Genomic DNA, 21,559 nt, shown 5'->3' on the forward strand with positions numbered 1-21,559 from the left:
CATTATATATCACAATTCCACAACTTCTGTTGCTGTCATCTTGTGTCACTGGAAAATTTTAGAAAGACATATTAAATGGGTAGTCAATTTATAAAGAGCCAAAATGGTGAACGGCTCTTTTTGGCTCAATGGAGAAGATGAATGGCTCATTTTAAATTGACTCATTATAAATTGACTACCCATTTAATATGTCTTTCTAAATTTTTCCAGTGACACAAGATGACAGCAACAGTAGTTGTGGAATTGTGAAATATAATGTGTTCACGATATTTTTTCTTTATTTAACTTAATCATTTAAAGTATTTTCAGATTCATGTTGCTGCTACTGTTACTTATGGACTAAGTTGATGGCGGGAAAAAGGGGTGAAGTTGGTGAGGACAATTTTATCCTTGTTTATGGAAAGAAAGAGATATTTTTGTATTTAATTAACGGAAAAACTGACGGAATATGGACGGAAGGACGTCCAGCGCAAAGAAAGGTTGAAATGAGGGCAAAAATGCCAAAACATGAAAGGTAGAGACGTTTTCCACAATAGATTTGAAAGGTAGGGACGTTTTGTGCCAATTACCCGAATGTTTAACGGAAAAACTGACGGAATATGGACGGAAGGACGTCCAGCGCAAAGAAAGGTTGATATGAGGGCAAAAATGCCAAAAAATAAAAGGTAGTGACGTTTTGTGTCAATTACCCAACCAAACAAACATAACTCACTGTACATTCACACTATCCAACTATTTTCTTCGCTTTTTTTTTGTTTTGTTTTGTTTTTTATGTCTTTTTTTCAATTCCATAAAGCTTCAGTAGCACAATGAAGAATTTTTAGCTTTCTTTAATATCTCTGATAGTTGGGTTGTTCATATCAATTCCATTACAAGACTCAGAGAGAGAGAGAGAGAGAGAGGGGGGGGGTTTCAGTTTGTGGCCATCCAGAAATGGAGCTGAAGAAAGAGAAGCTTGTGAGGTATGTCCTTTTTTTTTTTTTTTTTTTAAGGTTCTTATTATTTTGTTAATTCTATCTTTCTAAGAAGAGATATCAGTAGGAAGAAAGAAAATGTATAGTTGAAGAAAAATTACATTTTTAGACAAAAACAGTGGAGTTTGGTTTAGTGGAGCTTAAAAGGTTAAATCTTTTGCTTCCTTAACTTGAATGTTCTTGTTTATTTAAGAAAATGTAGTAAAAGCACAAGGAAAATACTGAATCTTGGAAATTTTCGCTTTATGATGAGATTAAATCTTAAACCCCTGACTCCAGTACATTGAACACGCTGAAGCTACAACTTAGTAGATCTGAAGTTCTGTATTTGGGGGTTTAGGGCGATTTAATAAAGGGATTCTAATTTCTGCTGTTCTGGGGCTAATTAATTGCTCAGGTTTTATTCTGAAGGAAAACAGGGAAAGGGTTTTACATTATGGCGAGGAAAAGATGGCTCTTCTTCTCTAGAGGAATCATCTTCAGCGTACCAGCTTCCATCCATGTTGAATTCTGATAGGAAATGTAAAATCACCGATACCCTTAAGTTTGGGCGATCCAAGGTCTTCCCTGAGGACCATGAGCAGCGCCACATGCGAATACTTGATCCTGGTAGTGAAATTGTGCTGAAATGGAACAAGGTTTTCATTGTTTCTTGCTTGGTGGCACTCTTTGTCGACCCATTGTATTTTTACTTGCCTAGTATAGGAGGGGTTAATGATTCTTGGTGCGTGAAATCAGATGTGAGTTTGCGGATTGTCGTGACATTTCTCCGTACAATTGCCGATCTTTTCTATCTGTTGCATGTGGTGATTAAGTTCAGGACGGCTTATGTGGCTCCCAGTTCACGGGTGTTTGGAAGGGGTGAGCTTGTCAGGGATCCTAAGAAGATTGCCCGGAGATATATAAGATCTGACTTCTTCATTGATCTTATTGCCATACTGCCTCTGCCTCAGGTACTTGCTGCTGCAGTTAATCTGCCTTTCTGGATTCTAGATCTCTACCTAATTATGTGTTTTATACCTTATAAGCACAAGTCTGGAGATATTTGTGCTTTATTTTGATATTTGAAAATAATTTAAAATATAAGAATTGGCTTCTTTGCTTTACAGATCCCAATACCTAAATACCATGAACGCGTCTCTTTCCTTGTGAAAAAAATAGTATAATATATGTAGTGTTCCCACATATTATTGCTAATTTAATAACATAGCACATGTATGTGTAATTCATCTCCCATTAAGTTAACCCATGAAATTCCTTGTCAAAAGTTTCATGTCTGCAAATTGTGCCTTAAAAAAATGAGAAAAATAGTAAGTAAAAGATTTTTCTAGTTTACCTGAATATCAGATTTTGAGTCTCTGCATATAAGTATGTTTCTTGAATAACAGCAAGTAGTTGCTGAAGACAGCTTTGTGGCCTTTGAAGTGCCAATAATACATCAAGGTTGTAGACTTCCAAGTTTATGTTAATATTATATAAAGATGAGTTTGAAGAGTGTTAACTGTCAAATTTAAAAGCTTAAGCTATTAGAGAGCGGCCGCATTTGTTTATTTAAATCGTGCATTAGACATGTTCCCTCAAGTCCAGAACAAATTTGTTTTTTATTGAAGATATGCACATCCTCAATTTTCATAGGTGAAAGCGGAACTTATTCTTTTATGCGGCCGGGTTTTGATACCATGCGAGCCATCTTGTTTAAAAACATAGCTATTAGAAAAAAGGTTACCTGTATTTATTTAAATCTTGTCTTCAACAAATGGTTCTAGAATAAATCTTGTTCTAATATAAAGATAAGATGTGGTTGGCTACACGAATAATTTTTCTCCTCTCCATTCAGTTCATTGCTAAATGTACTTGAAGATCTAAAATAACTACATCATTAGCTTACATCGTGCCATACTATAATTGGTCTACCCCCCCTCTTCTAACTTGTTTTACCATGATTATGTTACTATCATGTATTTTCATTACGTCTATGCAAAACATGGCGTTATACCCAATTCAGTGCACAAGAGTTCTACGGAAAGAATGAGATCGCTTGCTTAGGGCCAAATATTTGAAATATTAAATCTTTGCTTTGGGGATATTCTTCAGTACTCGATCTTGGAGAAGGTGACTCCTTCAAGAATGTAATTCCAAGGAGATATTCAAAGGAAGAGTTGCAACTTATATTTGGATCTTAATTTACACCTACTCTATGGTTCTTTAGGATGACCATATCGTTGATATCTAAGCAGATTATGATAATTCTTTTTATACAAATTTTATGTCCCTGCTAGCCTTAGCCCCTGTTTGGTATTCATTTTACGCCCCGTTTGATAGTAATTTTTTTCAAAATGCATTTTTTTTTTTTTTCAACCACACATTCTTTATTAAAATAATATTACACGTAAATCAAAAACTTTTCCTTATTTCTCAACCACGCATTTCACATCAATTTACTATTTTAAAATGTATTTTTACATAAAAATATCTATTAAACACCTCTTAATGTGTTTTAGGGGGAAAATGTATTTTGGAATAGTGATTTTTTTTTTTAATTTTAATTTTAATTTTTTAAGAATATGTGGTTAAAAAAGAAAGAAAAGTTTTGAATTTACGTGTAATATTATTTTATTAGAGAATGTATGGTTAAAAAGAGGAGAGTGAAAAATGTATTGAAATTATAATGGAGTCCAAGAGGGGCTTAATATTTTATTGAGTTGTGGTGAGCCGTATTACTGATATATAAAACACAATCTTCAGGTTTGTATTGATGTTTTTTGGGCTTATTTTATCAAATTCATTACTGTTAAATAAAAATTATGACAGAAGGTATATCCACCGACCCTGAATCTCTGATGCTTTCAGAGTAATTCACCGCCAGTCGTTGCCAGCTTTTACTCCATCCCCTGGATGGCTTAATTTGCTGGTTAATTTTCCTTCAATATTTGACGCAGTGTGTTGCATCAGACATTACTTGTAATCTGTGTGTATTATTAGTGACTTCCTATCGAGGGAAGGAGAGTTCCTGATAACAGTTTTCTGCTGGCAGTTGTGTTGCATGCTTAGTTGTTTAACAGCCTAATTTTATCTTCCCTGTCTCATTCCTTTGTTTACAAAATAACTAACAAAAGGTAGTCTTACTTGAAAGCCATTAAGTAGCTAAGGATAACAAACTGCACTTTGTGCGCTCTAAGAAATGAAAATCTCATGCTAATTTCCAAAACTGTCTAATAAGAGAAGCAAACAATCTCCTTTAATGTTTGTTCAGCATTTAGAAACACTGTAGACCTTGGCAATCTGTTGATATCTATACTTGTTCAACATCAAAAAAATTATTATACTTGATTTTTAATACTTTTTTTTTTTTTTGGTTTGTGTACTTGAAGGTGACATCTTATTTTATGTTATAATGGTTTTCTATTTTATAAAGTTTGAGCATTGATTACATAATTTGCAGATTGTCATTTGGTTCATTATACCAGCAACGAGAAGCCGACGAGCTAATCATAATAACAATGCTCTTGCGTTGATTGTCCTACTACAATATGTTCCTAGGTTATATCTCATTTTCCCGTTAAGTTCAGAAATTATTAAAGCGACTGGAGTTGTCACCAAAACTGCTTGGGCTGGAGCTGCTTATAATTTGCTGCTCTACATGCTGGCTAGTCATGTAAGTCACTCTTCTGTGGAATCATTTCTAGGTCGAGAGCATGTAATTTTGGTTACAAAATTGTGACATTTATCGAAAACAACAAGAAACTAACTGTGTTTCCCATCAATTTGGACTCTGCTAAACGAATCGTTTTTCTAAACTCCCGTTCCATTGATGAATCTGTTCTTAAATTATCATTACATATTTTCAGGTCTTAGGAGCAGCATGGTACGTGCTATCAGTCGATCGATACTTGTCTTGCTGGAAATCAATATGCAAGAAAGAAATCAGCCCCAGCAGATGCTTTCTTGAATATTTGGATTGCGACACTTCCAATCATGCAGAACGAAATATTTGGGTTAACACAACGAATGTGTTCAGAAGTTGTGATCCCGACAACAATATTACTTTCAACTTCGGAATATTTGAGAATGCAGTTTCAAAGAATGTCGTCTCTTCTAATTTTCTTCAGAAGTACTTCTACTGCTTGTGGTGGGGTTTACAGAACCTAAGGTATGACTTCATTATATGTATCTGACAAGCAGAGCAAATTATTTACTTGTATTTTCTTTGTTTTCTCATCCCAAAAGTAATATGCTCTTCTGGTTATTTCGTTATAGTAAGCTTCTTATAACTCTTCAACCTTGATTATGGACACGGACTTAAATCAATTAAGCTAATTGATACACTAGAGAATACATTTTTCAGCACTTGAAAGATGTTTGACAATGATTTACCCTTTTTTTTATTTATTTATTATTATTTTTTCCCCTTTTTGAAAATCATTTATGGTATTCAGTTTATAATATCCTATTGAGCGTGCCGGAAGTATGCTCTGGCTTCAATTAGAACCTCAAGAATCAAATATATTGAGGTGTAGCGTAAATGCATTAGCTTCAAAAACTAAGTTGGCACATTAATATTTAACTTCATTTGTTTCTTATACTACAATTTATTATGAAGTTACAAAATATTGGATGAAAATAAAATAGGTATTTTTCGCATGTTTACACCATGAAATGAAAAGAAAATTACAATCTATAGGGGCTATCTTAAATCTTCAAAACAAAGATGATAAGCTCCCTAAAAGATTTTTCTAGCAAAATGACCTATCTGAGCATTAAATAATATATTGCCGCACTTTCATTTTTAGCAATATTTCTGGTTTCTGCATCAAATTTCTGATTCTTGCGTGAGAAAATTTTGAACTAAAAAAATGCTTTTTCTATTTTATTTAGGCTAATTGACGAGTCAACTGAATTCTTGAACCGTATAAACGAGAACCTTGGAATGTGCCGGAAGATGCAGATGTTAACTGTGAAAAAGAGAAACCTTATGAAAATGCTTAAGAAATATCCAACAATTCCAACCGTAACTGCTAATAGTGTGCTTAAGCTAGAACCAGCAATGGAATGGTAACTGAGCATAATAAGTATCTTCTCTGGTTTTAATTTCCTCCAATTTCTACTTTTCTACGACTCGACTGGACTCGCTTCCACTTTGCTCTCATCTGTCTCTTTCCTCTTCTTTTATTGTTCACTTTTTTCCCCCTTTCTGGTGGTGGACTATTGAATAATGACCCACCTGTATTTTCAGGTGAGCATGTTTACAAGTTTCATTTAATGGGCAAGTACTTACTGACATGTTGTCACTGGTTTAATTCTTCACTGTTGCTTTATGCCCCTATATATTAAAAGAGACTGAAATTAATGTCATTGGAACCAGAGGTAGTATTTCTAGCTCTAGAGGAAGTAGAGTTGATTCCAGTTTGTACCCCTACAAGTTAACTGAAACTGAAGCAACTTATATCTACACGTTTCTTTTTCTTATTCTCAGTTCATATGGACAAAATCTCTCAACAAGTACATTTATTGGGGAAACATCATTTGCCATACTCATTGCTATCTTGGGTCTTGTTTTGTTCGCACATCTTATTGGAAATATGCAGGTAAGTGAAAATGTTTTTCCATTTCTTCCTAAAATTCAAATTCCAAAATGTTATTTATTGGTTGTGGCATATCAAAATGCTCTTCGTGATTTCTTATAAAACAAAATTGAAACTGCAACGAATTTGTTCAGAGGGGTCACAGATTTGTATGCTCCTAGACCTTTGCTTGAATCTCTAATTTACTGATGTTTTTGGACTCATATGGCATAAAATCCTACTAATTCTTTAAAATGTTAGAATGCAGTTTGCTGCTTGCATTTTTCAAGCTTGATTAAGTTTACTTTGATTAACCTTGTTTGTGTTTCGTGTCTAAAAGTCTGTGCTATATGTACAGTCTGCTTGGATCGAATGTTCCATTGCTTCAATGTCTCGATGCCATGAAATATTTTACTAAATGGCAAGTCTACACTGGACAGAAAATTAACATTTTCTACTAAGAATCAGCCCATATGGGACTTCTAAATAAAGGACATAAAATTCTGGTTGTTACTTGTTGACCTGAAGAGATGTACCATTTCTTTTGGCACAATTTGGTTGTTAATGAAAGGTGGGCGGTAGAAATCCACCATCTATGGTTCCGGTTATCAAGAATATCAAACATTTTAGGGAGTTCTTTCCCCTTTTCTCTTGTTACCAGTGACCCAAGGACGCTTTTTCTTTACATCATATTGTGCTTATCGTTCTAAACTAACTTCCATCTTTTTAACATGTAGACATACCTGCAGTCTTTAACAATAAGGCTCGAAGAATGGAGACTAAGGCGAAGAGACACTGAGGAGTGGATGCAGCATCGCCAACTTCCTGAAGATTTGAGGAAACGTGTTCGGCGGTTTGTTCAATATAAGTGGCTTGCAACTCGAGGAGTAAATGAGGAAACTATTCTACGTGGCTTACCCGCTGATCTCCGTCATGATATACAACGTCATCTGTGTCTGGACCTTGTTCGACGTGTATGATTTCCCAACTCTCTTTTTTCATTGCAAAAAAATTTGAATGTTTTCTTGGATCATAGAATGTGTTGCAAAAATAATATTTGTCACAGTACTTGTCCTATTGAAACACAAAGCTCCAAGACTCCATGAGATTTTTGCATGTGTCTGCGTCCTCACGTGCTAAACTCCTTTAGGTTTTTGATTCTTTTATTTATTTTTTTTTTTTGGGTCCAATTCTCCAGGTTCCATTTTTCTCACAAATGGACGATCAGTTGCTTGATGCAATATGCGAGCGACTAGTCTCCTCTTTGAGCACCGAGGGCACGTACATTGTACGTGAGGGTGATCCTGTGACAGAGATGCTCTTCATCATCCGAGGTCGACTCGAGAGTTCTACCACAAATGGGGGGCGGACGGGTTTCTTCAATTCCATTACCCTGAGACCAGGAGATTTTTGTGGGGAGGAACTACTTGCATGGGCTTTGCTCCCAAAATCAACCGTCAACTTGCCTTCTTCAACTAGAACAGTGATAGCACTCGTAGAAGTTGAAGCTTTTGCACTGCGAGCTGAAGATCTCAAGTTTGTAGCTAACCAATTCAGACGACTCCACAGCAAGAAGTTGCAGCATACATTCCGATTTTACTCACATCACTGGAGAACATGGGCAGCCTGTTTCATACAGGCTGCTTGGAGGCGGTACAAGAGGAGGAAGATGGCAAAAGATCTTGTAACCATGGAATCTTTTACATTGGACGAGATGACAGCAGCGGACTCCAAAGAGGCAGAACAGAATTCGGGCACTGACAGTTCAAACTCCGGTCGGATATCAAAACTTGGGGTGACAATTTTGGCTTCAAAATTTGCTGCAAATGCAAGGAGAAGTGCTCCGAAGAATAGAGACTTAGGGTCACCAAAATTACAGAAGCCCGAAGAACCAGACTTTTCAGACGAGACATGATTAGCAACATCAGGTCATTTGTACAACTCATTTAACACATCTCCGCAGGATAGAAGCATTCTAATCGAAGTCTGACAATGAAAACACTCACGCGAAGTACATGCTAATGCTCGAATGTGATATATTCTCAGTATTGTGCCTTTGAAACTATAGCAGTAGGGTGACTGAGGAACATCATTTAGTGGAGGGGTAGTTGCCAGGTGGCCTTTCTGTTTTACGTAATTTTGTATCTTTGTCCGTAGAATCTGCACCAGGCTACGAAAGTAAAGGTTTGCAATCAACTATATGTAAACATTGTAACTACTAAATCAAACTGCTTCTCTTTTTACTTGTTTCATTTTCATTATATTTTGTTGGCATTCTGTGATATGCCACTGGATTAACTCATATAAGCATGTAAATGAACAAGTAGAGGTTTGTGATACTCTATAGCTTTACGTGGAATGGATATTATCTCTGCTTGAACTTTTCTTGCTGTATCTGTTGCATAACCAACAAGAATAAGAATCGACATGCCTGCAAATCCCTGAAATGCAGTCAGGGGTTAGCTGGTTCAATCACAGCAGGACCAGCAGCCAGAATTGCCAAAAACACAGAACCGAGGACTGACTCAGAACTTATAATTTTCAGCAGCAAATGCAAATGGCATGTTTGCTGAAGTAGATTAGATAGTACTGTACAATAATAAATTAAATATTGTATGCCAAACATGCACAAATTCAAATACATTTATCTTGAAGTACAAGCAAAGAACCAAATCAGGAACTTAAGGTTCCAAGTAAAATACATTATACTTAATGCATTTAACCAAGTATATGAGATCTTATCATAAATCAAACACAATTGAAACCACGCATTTGGGATGACGTGAAAAGGAGATAGATTCAAGAGGTTTACAATTTTCTCAATGTCTCACAGACACAATAATATGGTCATGAGTTGACACAATTCTTTGAGATAAAACTCTGTCTCCTGGTCCAATGTAGTATGGAATTCTTTACAGGAGCATCCAGTCTCTTCCTCACGAAATAGGTTGGAAGCAACCATTCTAAATTTCCTGTCGTAGTAGGCAACTTTATACGTAAGACAAAAATTAATCATCATTCAACTCAATCTCTAGTAAAGTTAAACCATTCATTGACTTTAAGAAATAATGTCAATACGTGATTCACCCCTTTGATTTTCTGATTCGGAATTTCTGTATCATATGTAGAAGATGAGATTATTACCAGACTATAGATCAATCACTAGCACCTCTCTTAAGGTTCATTACTGACGTGTCCTCTGATATTTGGTCATTGTGTATAATTTCCTTCATGGCCATTGAAGGAGATACACCAATCTATTCACTGATCCAACTTTTGAAGATGGGCAGAAATGCTGTTAATAAGGCTAGGCTGTCATGGGAAGAGTTTTTGTGGGAGTGTCAGCAGCCCATTGAAATTTAAACTCAGTAAAACTAAAATGAAGCAAAATTGACAAAGGGCATATTATTTTACTTAAAATACATGAAGAAGATCGACAAAAATGAAATGCAAAGACTACCAACTCGATTTCTTTACCTCTAATTTACCTCGAGAAAATATAAAATAATGCCCACTACACAGAAAAATATGAGGTAAAAATAAAGTATTAAATGAAATAGAATGTCACCATTTTGATGTATGCAGCTGTGCTTTTTCCTGGTCGGACAAGAGGGATTGAAGCACCATGCCTCTTTAACTGTTCACTGCATCATCAGGGTCCAATTGCAGAAATGTGTGGTAGTAGTTGAAGAAGGCTATTAATAGAATGTTTGTCTTCAGATGAAAAGAACATGAAACATACAACGCATTTAATCATTCCCAACTCTAAAGCAATTACATTAGCAGAAATCAATATCTGTAATCTACTTAGCATATTATAAGGCTACCTTAATTAGCTCTATCTATTACGAACTTTCCTGTGATTAATAACTTTTTGATGATTTCTGATTGATAGATTCCATAAAGGATTTTCTCAAAACAGGTGCATATCAGAGAATCTACGGGATAACATGGCATCAAATACTACTTAATTTTAACACGTTCACTTTTTTGGAAATTACTTGTAATTCAATTTTTTACTTTCTTTACTTGACGTCGAAAGGGTTACAAAAGTTTTCTATGAGTATCCCTTCTAAGCCTGACTAGTGATCCCTAAAGAGGGATGAGCATTTTGTGCATCAAAACAAGCCTTTTCACCTTTACACTGGTCAAACAACAAAATTCTAGCCATGAGTTTAAGGTAGTGTTTCAGAAGAACTAAAACGGCTTTGTCAAGCATAGTTTTGGTTTATGTATTATGAACATAGTCTGAAGCTGGAGATTTTATAAAAACAGGTTTTCAGCTCCTCCAGCTTTGACCTAAAACATGTCCTACTTCAAATGCAGACAGAAATAGAATGCAATTAGAACTGTTTTTTTTTTTTTTTTTTTTTTTTTTTCCGGTCCCACTGAATTTTTGGATAAGAAATGAAGTGCTGGGTTGAATGACATGGAATATCCTTGTGTACTCGCAAGTCTAATTAATCCACCACAAATGATTCAGAAAGTTAACAGCGGGATTACTGTTATTTAGTGCTTGTCCGGTAGAAATTATAACGAGATTATAGTGAAGACTAAAGAGTCACACGAAGCGTGTGGTTAATAAGTGGACAGTAGTTGAGAATGGGGGGACCAAAATAACGTTTGACTATGACTTCAAATTATAAGGAGATTATAATTTTTCCCAAACACAGCACCTATGCCAAAACATAAACACCACTATATCACAATAAAAACAATAGTTATTTTTATCATACCCCCAGGGTTCAAAGTTGCAGCAGCATTCTTTAGTGCACCCAAACCAGTAAAGCGTAAATGTGTTCCAGGAAGAGCCAAGAAGATAATTGGCATCACTCCCGAACTATTCACCTGCTCAACAATTACTGCTAATATAATCAAGATTATAATCACTGGCTCAAGAACTGCTGTAAGACAATATTAAGGGTAGAACACCAGGAGATATTAAAATAACTAAATAAAAAATATTTCAGAAATTTAAAATAAGAGAAAACAACTAAACAAAATAAATGAAACCAAATAAAAACTTGGGTTAAGAGAGGAGTTTCAAGGGGATTGTCAAAGAAAATCAATTTAGAGGAACCATACAAGTTTCATTATACAACGTTCATTTCTTTTATACACGACACTTTATATAGGATAGATTGCAAGCTATTCCTAAAGAAAAAAGTAGTGAACATATGTAGACAGTTGTCTCACTAGAAGCAATAATCTGAGATTGGATGTCGATAAAAATTTAACTAGGAAAATTAAGCAAGTGTAAGCAGAATATTTGAATTGACTATTGCACAAATCCCTCCATTCTGGGTAAAGTGCATCAAAATCATTTCCAGCGGGGGGGAATTTGTTAAAAATCCTAGTCAAATAATGTTATTGGTTATATAACCTTCTTTCAATGTTTTTTGAACAAATAGCCTTCAACTATTAAGCACAATAAACAAATAATGTCAAATGTCATAAATACCCTCATTATTGGAAAAAACCCTAACACCCTTATCAATCCAATTAAATTCCCCAATTCAATTTTTGGTCCCGAAAATCACAGTAACCCGATTTCTTCTCTTCAACCATTCCTGCTACACTAAAATCCTATTCTTCATCATATTCTTCAACCATTTGGATATCCTTTGAACATTTATCATCTATATTGAAAGATCCCATTTAGATTTGAAGAAAGAAGAAAGATAATTTTAGAAATCTTATATAAATTGTACATTTATTATTGAATAATATTTAAGTTGATATTGTTTTTATATTGCGTTTTCTGCAACTACTGGATGGTAATGATACTCCAACTGTTATCCAAAATGTAAAAGGTCAAAATAAATGAACAATATAATAAAGAACATAATTTTAGGGTAGCAAGAATGGTGATTGAAGAGAAAGAAAATATGTGATTGTAATTTTAAGGATCAAAAATTGAAGAAAATGAAAATGGGAAGAAGAAGACGTTATTTTAAAAAAAAAAAATTAGGGTTTAAAGGTGACTTAATTAGAGGAGAAATGGAAAGATGAAATGAGAAAAGTTAAAGGAAAATTTTGTCATTTTGTCAACTAAAATATTTTACACTTTTCTATTTGTTTTTATTATTGGTCAAAGGCTATTTAACCAAATACATAGTTAAGTTAGGCTATTGGGCCAAATTCCCGTTCCAGTAGTTCCCAAAAGGTAGTTAAACAGGCATATCTATAATATATTAAATATCACATAAAGTTAGAATCATTCTCTTCGACGATTTTAACCTTACTACAATTTAATTATTTCAACAATATCTTACTTTTCGTATTTCAATATGGAATAAGAACTTCAAAATTACATCAATCTAGACTCAATAAATCTTGACTTGATGATTTTTGATCTACATGAATTTAGAGTTATTATAGATGAATTTATTTGAATATTTTTTGGACAATTTTAATCTACTATAATTCAATAATTTCAATAATATCTTATATTTCGTAAGCGAGAATCATTTTTTTGGACGATTTTAACCTTAACACAATTCAATTATTACAATAGTATCTTACTTTTCGATTTTCAAGATGTAATAAATACTACAAAATCGCATTAATATAGATTCAATAAATCTTGATCTACATGAATTTAGATTTATTATAGGTTAATTTATTTAAATCATTTTTTAATGATTTTAACCTACTACAATTCAATTATTTAACTAATATATTACTTTTCATTTTTCAATAAATAATAAATACTACAAAATCACAATAATCTAGACTCAATAAATCTTGATTTGATGAATCTTGATCTACATGAATTTAGAGTTATTAGAAATGGATTTATTTTTATTCATGTATATAGAAATTTTAATGGGTGTTTAAATTTATGCATTAGCAATTAATTCTATATAACAAATGTAATATAAAAATGTTGTTCAATTTTAGGATTTCATTATCACAAAAAATTTGAATCATAAAAATTGAGTTTTGAAAGTACAATTTTATTCTCTTAAATTTCTTTCGTAAATTTTATTTGTTTCAAGTCGTTTGAGACTCGTCAAATTCTCCTAACAAATTGTTATTACATATTACTTTTACAGCACTTATAAGATATTTCATAATAACATGCAATGCATGTTCAACTCTGACTAGTTCTTCCAAATGAAACCAAAAAAAAATAAAAAATGGTATTAAAATTAATATATATCTCAATAAATATATTTGAGGCAAGGAACTCGAAACCAAATTCAGATGAGGTGTTAGATACCAACCTTAAATGGTAAGTATGCAGATTTGTTCAAGTCCCCCTGTTCTGCTGGTGAATTTCGAGGCTTAATTAAGTGGAATTTTCCTCTCTGCTTTATGAGCCCTTTGTTGAGAAAATAAGTAACTCCTTTGCATTCACCATAAGACCATCTTTGGATAACTTTTGAAAAGTATAAATAGCACTTACCTGAGCATACACAATGCTGAGGACCAAGAGGAAGAAGGAAACAATGGTGGCAATAAGTCCAACATAGTTACCATCTTGAGAAGCCTGTGCTACTGTCCTCCAAAAAGATGCTGGCATATAGGAGATAATATTTGTGAAGATCAAAATAGATGAGCATTCCCAAGCTTTAAGTCAGTTATTTTTCCCCAATATATGTTGTAAAAACTGAACCAAGAGTCAGCAAAATAACAGAAGAGAGAGCCCACTCAGTACTGAAGTCATTGACATAAGGGCGAAGAAAGAGAACTTTACCAATTGCCAGCAATTAGTAATATTATATTAATTAAATGTAACATCTAACTTTTAAGGTACAAATACAAAAATAATAGATTTGAGAGTCCATACGGTTTCCTAGTTAATCACTCAAAATTTAGCCATATTCTGTAGCCTCACAAGAAATTAACTCTCTATCATATGCGTTCTACTCAAACAGAATCCACAAAGTGCTTGTATGCATAACTTAAACCTAAACAGGATAAATTCAAAGAACCCAGCAATTCAACAACCATAATATATGGAAACTCATTGGGAAAGTTTGAGACTATTCCAGTAGGGGAGGTCAATAACGTGGAGGAGCTAGCTAATATATTGGCTTGTAAGGTTGCGTATGTCATATCTAGGGCCCCCGTTAGGGACACGATTTAAAAATACCCATATCTGGAATGGTATTTTGAAAAGAATGGAAAGGAGGTTAGTAGGGTGGAAGCGTATGTACCTTTCTAAGGGAGGCAGACTTACCCTCATTAAATTCACTCTCTTCAATCTCTCTACTTACTTTTTATCATTGTTCCCCATTCTGGTTGCACTGGCAAAGAGATTAGAGAGACTTCAAAGAATTTTTGTGGGCAGGGTTGGGGGAGGAGAGGAGACTCTATTTGGTCAATTAGGGTTTGTCTGTTTGCCTGTGAGGATGGGGGGTTTTGGAGTGAGGAGCTTTGTGTTGTTCAATAGGGCCTTATTAGGCAAGTGGTTGTGGCGATTTAGAGTGGAAAGGGAGAGCTTTTGGAGAGAAATCATTGGGGTGAAGTATGGTGTGACGGAGGGGGGATGGTGTACGATTGAGGATCGTGGTTCTTATGGGGTGAGTTTGTGGAGGTATATCCGATGGAGATGGAGTGATTTTCTGGACAAACTGAAGTTTGTAGCGGAAATAGTAATGAGATTAGATTTTGGGATGATTGTTAGTGTGAAGATCAACCGCTGAAGGAGGGATTTCCTTCCTTGCACCGCAATGCCTCAGTGCTGTCTGCTATGGTGAGTGATCTTTTAGTCATTAATGGAAGCTATAGCTGGAATATTACTTTTGAGAGGAGTCTACAGGATTGGGAATTTGTTGATTATTTGTTGTCTATGACCTTTCTACATGAGGCACAAATTAGGGTAGGAGAGGGTGATTGTATCAGATGGTGGATAGCACGAGATGTCATTTTCTCAGTTCGCTCTTACTTTAGTTCCCTCCTGGGATATGTGGATAATTCATTCCCCTGGAAGTTGGTGTGACAATGTAAATTGCCTTATCGGGTAGCATTCTTATTGTGGACAGTTGTGAGGGGACAGGTCTCAACGGTGGATAATCTTCGTCATAAAGGCTTTTACGTAACCTAGTGGTGTTATATGTGCAAGAAGGATGGGGAAACGATCGATCATTTGTTCATTCATTGTGATGGTGTTCGTTGGATTTGGAACAGTATACTTGGTTCTCAATCTATGGATTGGGTGATGCCTCGTCGTATAGAGGACGTGTTACGGGCATGGAGGAGAAAATTTCGTAATAAGGATAGCAAACTAGTATGACACCTTATCTCGAGTTGCATTGTATGGTGCGTGTGGAGAGAAAGGAACAACCGCTGCTCCGAAAACCAAACAAAGACAAGAGAGCAGACGAGAAAACCATTTTACTTTGTATTCTTGGTTTAATACTGTGGCTAAAGATCCTGTAGACGGGTTGCCTAATTTCATATTCCTTACTGGCTTAAAGTGATTGTACACCCCCTATGTATTCTTTTTTAAGTAATAAAATTCTTTGATTACCTATATATATATATATATATATATATATGGAAACTGAGAACTTAAGTTAAAGTCGTTTATTTATGCAAAGTACGTTAAATAGTGTCTGGATATGACAGCATTTACCAGTACTATGGCAAATCCAACTGAAGCATAGCGAGTGTACTCAAGAATTTTCTTTCTTCCAGACTCGCCTTCTCCTTTTTAGAGTTCTTGCAGCTTGGGATATATTTGTGTGTGAAGTTGAAAAACAATATGTGCTTTGATAAAGGGCACAATACCAAGAGAGCATATTCTAAGCCGAACAATATTGCCTCCTCCAGAAAATGAATCCAAGTGCTCAATAAGCTGTTTTGATCTAGATTACCAACAAAAGCTTCTTGATTTACACAACCGAGAGGTATGCATATTCCAACCCTTGACAGTGCTAGATAGCCCAAAAGCTTAAGAAACTTTCCTGGTAGTGGGCCTTTGAAGAAATAGCCAAAATCAATGCTAGGATCCTCAATCACAGCTGGGAAATTTTAAAGAGTCCTAATCAAGCCTAAGAGATAAAGGCAATATTCTATAGAAGATTTAACCTAATAAATATATGTGCTACATAAATAAACCTTCCACTCCTCTAGCTGATGAAGCTTTTTCCTTCTAGTACTTGAGGCACCCTCAAGTGCTTGAGAAATCGAGGTCCAGGCATCTTTCCAGGCAGTTTTTATATCTAATAATCCATCTGAATCAATTCTCAGTGGATCAAAATTCAGAATTCTCACAGCTGAGGAAATTTACAATCAGCGAAAGGAAAAATTTTGACACGTCCAAAATAAATTGGAACCGATAAAAGCAAATAAAATAACCATCAATATCTGTAATTTCCCATGAAACTGGAGCCTCTACTTTGGAATTCATAAAAGATAATAAAAATTAGAATTTTCAAAATTGAATCTCAAGACCTAATGTGATTCAAGACACTATGCCACTGGTAATCTCTAAATTGTTTAGCTAACAAGAAAATAAGCATGTAGCTAATGAAGTCCATTCACACAAGGAATTTTTACAAAATGAAATTAAAGTAATTATTTTTTTGAATACACAATAAAATCAAAATGACGCACAACAGGAAAGAAGAGAAGAGAAAAGATACCGAACAAAAAAAAAAAAGGAGAAGAGAGAATAGAAGAAGAATAAGAAAAAAAAATTTATGAGAGAGGAAATTGTAGGGGCTAGGGAAATAATCTTAATATCATTAATTATTAAACTAATTGTCTACATAATTGAAAAATCTAAATCTTGTGTATGCTTAAGATTCCTAATAAAAGAGAAAGTTGACAAAATAGGAAAATGGAAAATCTAATAACTTAAAAGTTAAAAACGTATGCATCAATAATAACCTCGTTATTTTCATTACTAAAGTACTATTTCATCTTATCTCATCATGTAAGTTACGAATATGGACAGCAAAGGTTCTGGATGAAGAAGCAGGATGCAATTAATAGGCATGGACATAAGGTTGCTAAAGGATTTGTTGGACCAGAACCGGAGTGTATATAACGGTGCATTGTTTCTTAGCTTAATCATAATGGTATTAACGAGATAAGGGGGGCGAGACTATCCATTTCGGTTGCTACCTTGAAGTAAAATGTTCCTAGAACCTTCATTGACAAATTCTTCTCTAAGTTCACAGGGAATAGACTGTAGTTCTCCATAGGCATCATTGCTAGATCCGCTGTAAGACCTCAACAAATGCTTCTATCGGTAATTCTATACACAGGCAACAAGATTACCGGTAATAGACCTACTACTAACCCCTAAGACCTCTATAGTTTGGGAAGTGCCTACCGTGTAATGTGTACTTTAATGGACTCATCTATCTTTTCACCTTCGAAATAATAGACGGAAATTGAGAGAATTAACAAAATGAACCCGTAAAACATTTTTAACTGCAAGAAAAATGGAGGGAAAAGGAAAGAATCCCTCCATTAAAAAAATAAATAAATAAATAAAAACTTGAACCAGGGAAATTCCGATAATTAAATTGCAAAAACAAAAATTTCGAATTCCAAGAGAAAAAAAAAGGCCCAGTAAAGAATACTAAATTACAAGAAAAGTTAAAAAATTGACAATAAATAATACGGGAAAATTGTGAAAGTTTTATGAACATACCATCGCTTAAGATTCCATGAAGAGTCAGGCTCTCTATGGACAGTAAGAGTGGCTCTGCAGATGGAGTTTTTACTGTTCTTCTGGAAGTAATTGGTGGGCTTATTATTACAACAGTGTTGTTTTGAATTGGAATGCAGAGTTAGGGAACCGATGGAACAAAGAGAATAAGAAACTTCTCTGACAGTTAACATTATCTTCTCCCAAAAAAAAAAAAACACGCACACACAGTGAACTGTGGAGTTGGAAACTTGTACACTAGAAAATTTTGGGGTGCGTATGGATTTTCGATTATTTTTATGTCGGGTCGGGTTGACCGAAGCCTGAATTTAGCCCAAATGATCGACTCCGAGCAGAAGACAAACATAAGTTGGGCCGAGTTTGGTTCCAAATCATTACGCTTAATTCAAAAATGAAATGGATACAAATAGCACTAGGTATGGGGACTTAATGATTTATAATTGCTCTATTTTGCACACTTCTTAAATGCAATATGATTATAATTTAAAATAAAAAAAATTTATTGATGATAAATTTATTTTTTTAAATATCTTAATAGATCCAATTTCTGAAAATATTATCTTCATCAAATAAAATAATAAAAATTGAAATACTAACTTCAAAAAAATTCTTTCAATTAACAAAATATCTACATCCCTTTTACTTTAGGGTCATGGTTATTGCGTTTGTAGCATGACTAAACTTGGATTTTGTGATATGTTTGCTATGTTAAATTAAATATAACTAAACAATGTAACCAAAAAATTTCGTTTGCTACAAGAATCTCTATATATTCGTTGGTGTTGAGATCTTCAAGAGACGTCTTGGTCATGTTTCAACGCCTCTTTTATAGTTCTTAGCTTCTATATGAGCATTAGGAAATTCGAAACCACATGATATTTTTTATTGTAGTGGTCGAAAATTAATAATTTAAGATTAGAAATGAATTTTCACTGTGTAATGATAAAAAACAAATATTTTGGTATGTAAGGATGAAAATTTCATCAAAATAAACAAAATTATAAAAATAAAACAAATTTAAGTTAACGGTCGAATATTCTTATGAGAAAAATAAAAATAAAAGTACGTTGGTGGCCCCAATAATTTCTTCATTAGTGATCAGAAACCAAATGTGTTTATTTCCATTTTATTCTAATTTAATAAAAATTTGAATTTTATGTGAATGAGAATTTGATATAACGGTGGATAAGCATAAAACAACGGGGGCAATTTTATGCATGACCAAAAAAAGAAAAAAAAAAAAGAAAGAATGAATCATTGTGTTAACGATTAACAAATTAAAAATATGACTAGTTGGTTTATTTATGAGGCTGTTTGGAGGATATTTTTTGGGCAGGAAAATGAATTTTTCTATCATTGGTGCCAAAAGCAGCCGTTATTTTTTACCATTACACTCTCATGTGGAGCCCAGGTGACCAAAAAAGGGTCCAAAAATATTACTTTTCTCCCTCCAGAAAATGTCCTCCAAACGGGGGCTATATATCATGAAAAATTACAACATATTAAAATAAATTTTCAATATTAAAACGAAGAAAACTTTACAAAGTTGATTTCATTCATTTGTTTGTCTTTGTTTTATTCCTCATAGGGAAGGCATTTCTCTTAGTCACATTTTTATGTACTATTATCTTCTTCCTTTTTAAATGATGGGAACTCGTAGCCACTATCCTTTGAATGCTCACTGGGTAAACCCTCAGGCTAATGCAGTAACTTGCAAATCAGGCCAGTCAGGTAAATCGCACGATGAAAAGATTATGATAAATTGAGAATTCACTGACAAGAACAAATTATTGCTGGAAAACTGAAATTGAAAATATTGGGACTCTCTCCCTGAAGCAACACGCTCCAAATTGAAAAGAAAACCAACCAACTACTATAGACTCCTACCTGTCTATTTATTCATCTAATAAGTTATTCACTAATATTGGACTCTAACAGGATAACAATAACTGAAAAATAGCAGCAGACTCTAGCAACATAACAATAATTAAAAAAAACAGCAGCAGCAGCACGTCTTCAAGTTAATCCGTAGGATTGTTCACATCAACTTCCTCCCCTCCTAACAGACTTGACACTGGCAAGTGGGCTTGTAGATAGGACTCAAATAGCTTGGCGTCAAGACGTCGTAATTCATCTCCTTGCAGCCAAACAGATTCTGAACGTGGCTTGTGCTTCCAATGGACTAAAAATTTGTAATAGCCCCAGAAATTGCTTCTATTTCTTCTCGCGGTTTAGAAACACTTGGAATGCGTGCTTCACCCGTTGAATTACTCGTAAAGACTCCTGAAGAAACACTATCATTCAACTCGCCCTTGAATTCTGTAAGATCTTCAACATTAAAAATGGGACTGATGTTATAGTGGGAGGGTAATTCAACAACACAAGCATTTGCTCCCAATTTCTTTAGTATGCGAAAGGGACCAGCCCTGCGTGCGTGGAGCTTGCTATAACTCCCAGGAGGAAAACGTTCAGGCCTAAGTCGAACAAGAACTTGATCATCAATAGCAAACTGTTTCTCACGACAATGGGCGTTTGGCTGCATTAGCATACTCCTCTGAACTGAGAATAAGACGTTGTCTGACTTCTTTGTGTGTATCCTGCATATAACGAACAAAGTCCAAAGCTGCTTCACTAAGTCAAGCAGGTAATGGTAGAGGACTTAAATCAATTGGAGCTTGAGGACGAAACCCATGCACCACTTCAAAGGGGGTACACCCAGTAGACCTGTTAACTGAATTATTAAATGCAAATTCAGCTTGGGGTAAAATTAAATCCCAGCTAGTGACATGATTAGCTACAAGACATCGAAGAAGATTTCCTACACTCCAGTTCGTCACTTCTGTTTGCTTGTCCGTCTGCGGATGGAAAGCACTCGAATATAATAACTTAGTACCCATTTTAGCCCAGAGTGTCTTCCAAAAATAACTCATGAATTTCACATCCCTGTCAGAAACTATAGTAGAAGGAACCCCATGTAACCTTACGACCTCCTGTAAGAATAATGTCGCGACCCTTGAAGCATCAAACGTCCTTTTGCAAGGAATGAAATGGGACATTTTAGAAAAACGGTCCACCACAACCATGATAGAATCATTATGTCGCAACGTTTCGGAAGCCCCAAAATAAAATCCATACTGAGATCCTGCCATGGTTTGCTGGGAATGGATAGAGGTGTATAAAGTCCCGTGTTTTGCTTAACACCTTTGTTGAGTTGGCAAACTCGACAGTGATCAACAACTCGATGCACATCCCGCCTTAAATGAGGCCAAAAAAATCTGTCAGCAACCAGCTCATATGTTTTGGCGTGTCCAAAGTGGCCAGCCAACCCCCCTCCATGCAACTCTTCAATAAGAAAATCACGGAAAGAACCTCCTGGTATACATAATCAC

The 21,559-nt window shown here is 34.8% G+C and overlaps 2 protein-coding genes across 20 annotated transcripts; one reads left to right on the plus strand and one right to left on the minus strand.

The window, feature by feature from the left end:
* The first annotated feature begins 778 nt into the window (after positions 1–778).
* Positions 779–8,778, plus strand: LOC111365987 (cyclic nucleotide-gated ion channel 17-like). 2 transcript variants are annotated; one of them, XM_022986587.1, is made up of 8 exons: positions 779–962; positions 1,372–1,927; positions 4,417–4,629; positions 4,823–5,124; positions 5,850–6,026; positions 6,448–6,559; positions 7,273–7,509; positions 7,734–8,778. In XM_022986587.1, the coding sequence occupies exons 1-8, from the start codon at positions 934–936 to the stop codon at positions 8,448–8,450; spliced, it is 2,343 nt and encodes a 780-aa protein (XP_022842355.1). In that variant the 5' UTR covers positions 779–933; the 3' UTR covers positions 8,451–8,778. The 2 variants fall into 2 exon arrangements, with proteins under 2 accessions (XP_022842355.1, XP_022842356.1); XM_022986588.1 differs by lacking the exon at positions 5,850–6,026 and having other exon boundaries at positions 782–962.
* Positions 8,779–8,798: 20 nt separating this feature from the next.
* Positions 8,799–18,379, minus strand: LOC111365988 (preprotein translocase subunit SECY, chloroplastic-like). 18 transcript variants are annotated; one of them, XR_002697546.1, is made up of 7 exons: positions 18,153–18,379; positions 13,947–14,150; positions 13,765–13,848; positions 11,272–11,383; positions 10,104–10,249; positions 9,680–9,847; positions 8,799–8,976 (listed from the first exon to the last, which is right to left on the minus strand). XR_002697546.1 is itself a non-coding variant. In XM_022986591.1 (5 exons), the coding sequence occupies exons 2-5, from the start codon at positions 14,061–14,063 to the stop codon at positions 10,169–10,171; spliced, it is 324 nt and encodes a 107-aa protein (XP_022842359.1). In that variant the 5' UTR covers positions 14,064–14,150; positions 18,153–18,379; the 3' UTR covers positions 9,123–10,168. The 18 variants fall into 18 exon arrangements, 3 of the variants coding, with proteins under 3 accessions (XP_022842359.1, XP_022842358.1, XP_022842357.1); XR_002697544.1 differs by lacking the exon at positions 8,799–8,976 and adding an exon at positions 9,123–9,507; XR_002697549.1 differs by lacking the exon at positions 9,680–9,847 and having other exon boundaries at positions 10,104–10,230.
* Between the last annotated feature and the right edge of the window lie 3,180 nt (positions 18,380–21,559).

The sequence above is a fragment of the Olea europaea genome, chromosome 17 (genome assembly GCF_002742605.1).
Source record: "Olea europaea var. sylvestris chromosome 17, O_europaea_v1, whole genome shotgun sequence".
NCBI lineage: Eukaryota > Viridiplantae > Streptophyta > Magnoliopsida > Lamiales > Oleaceae > Olea > Olea europaea.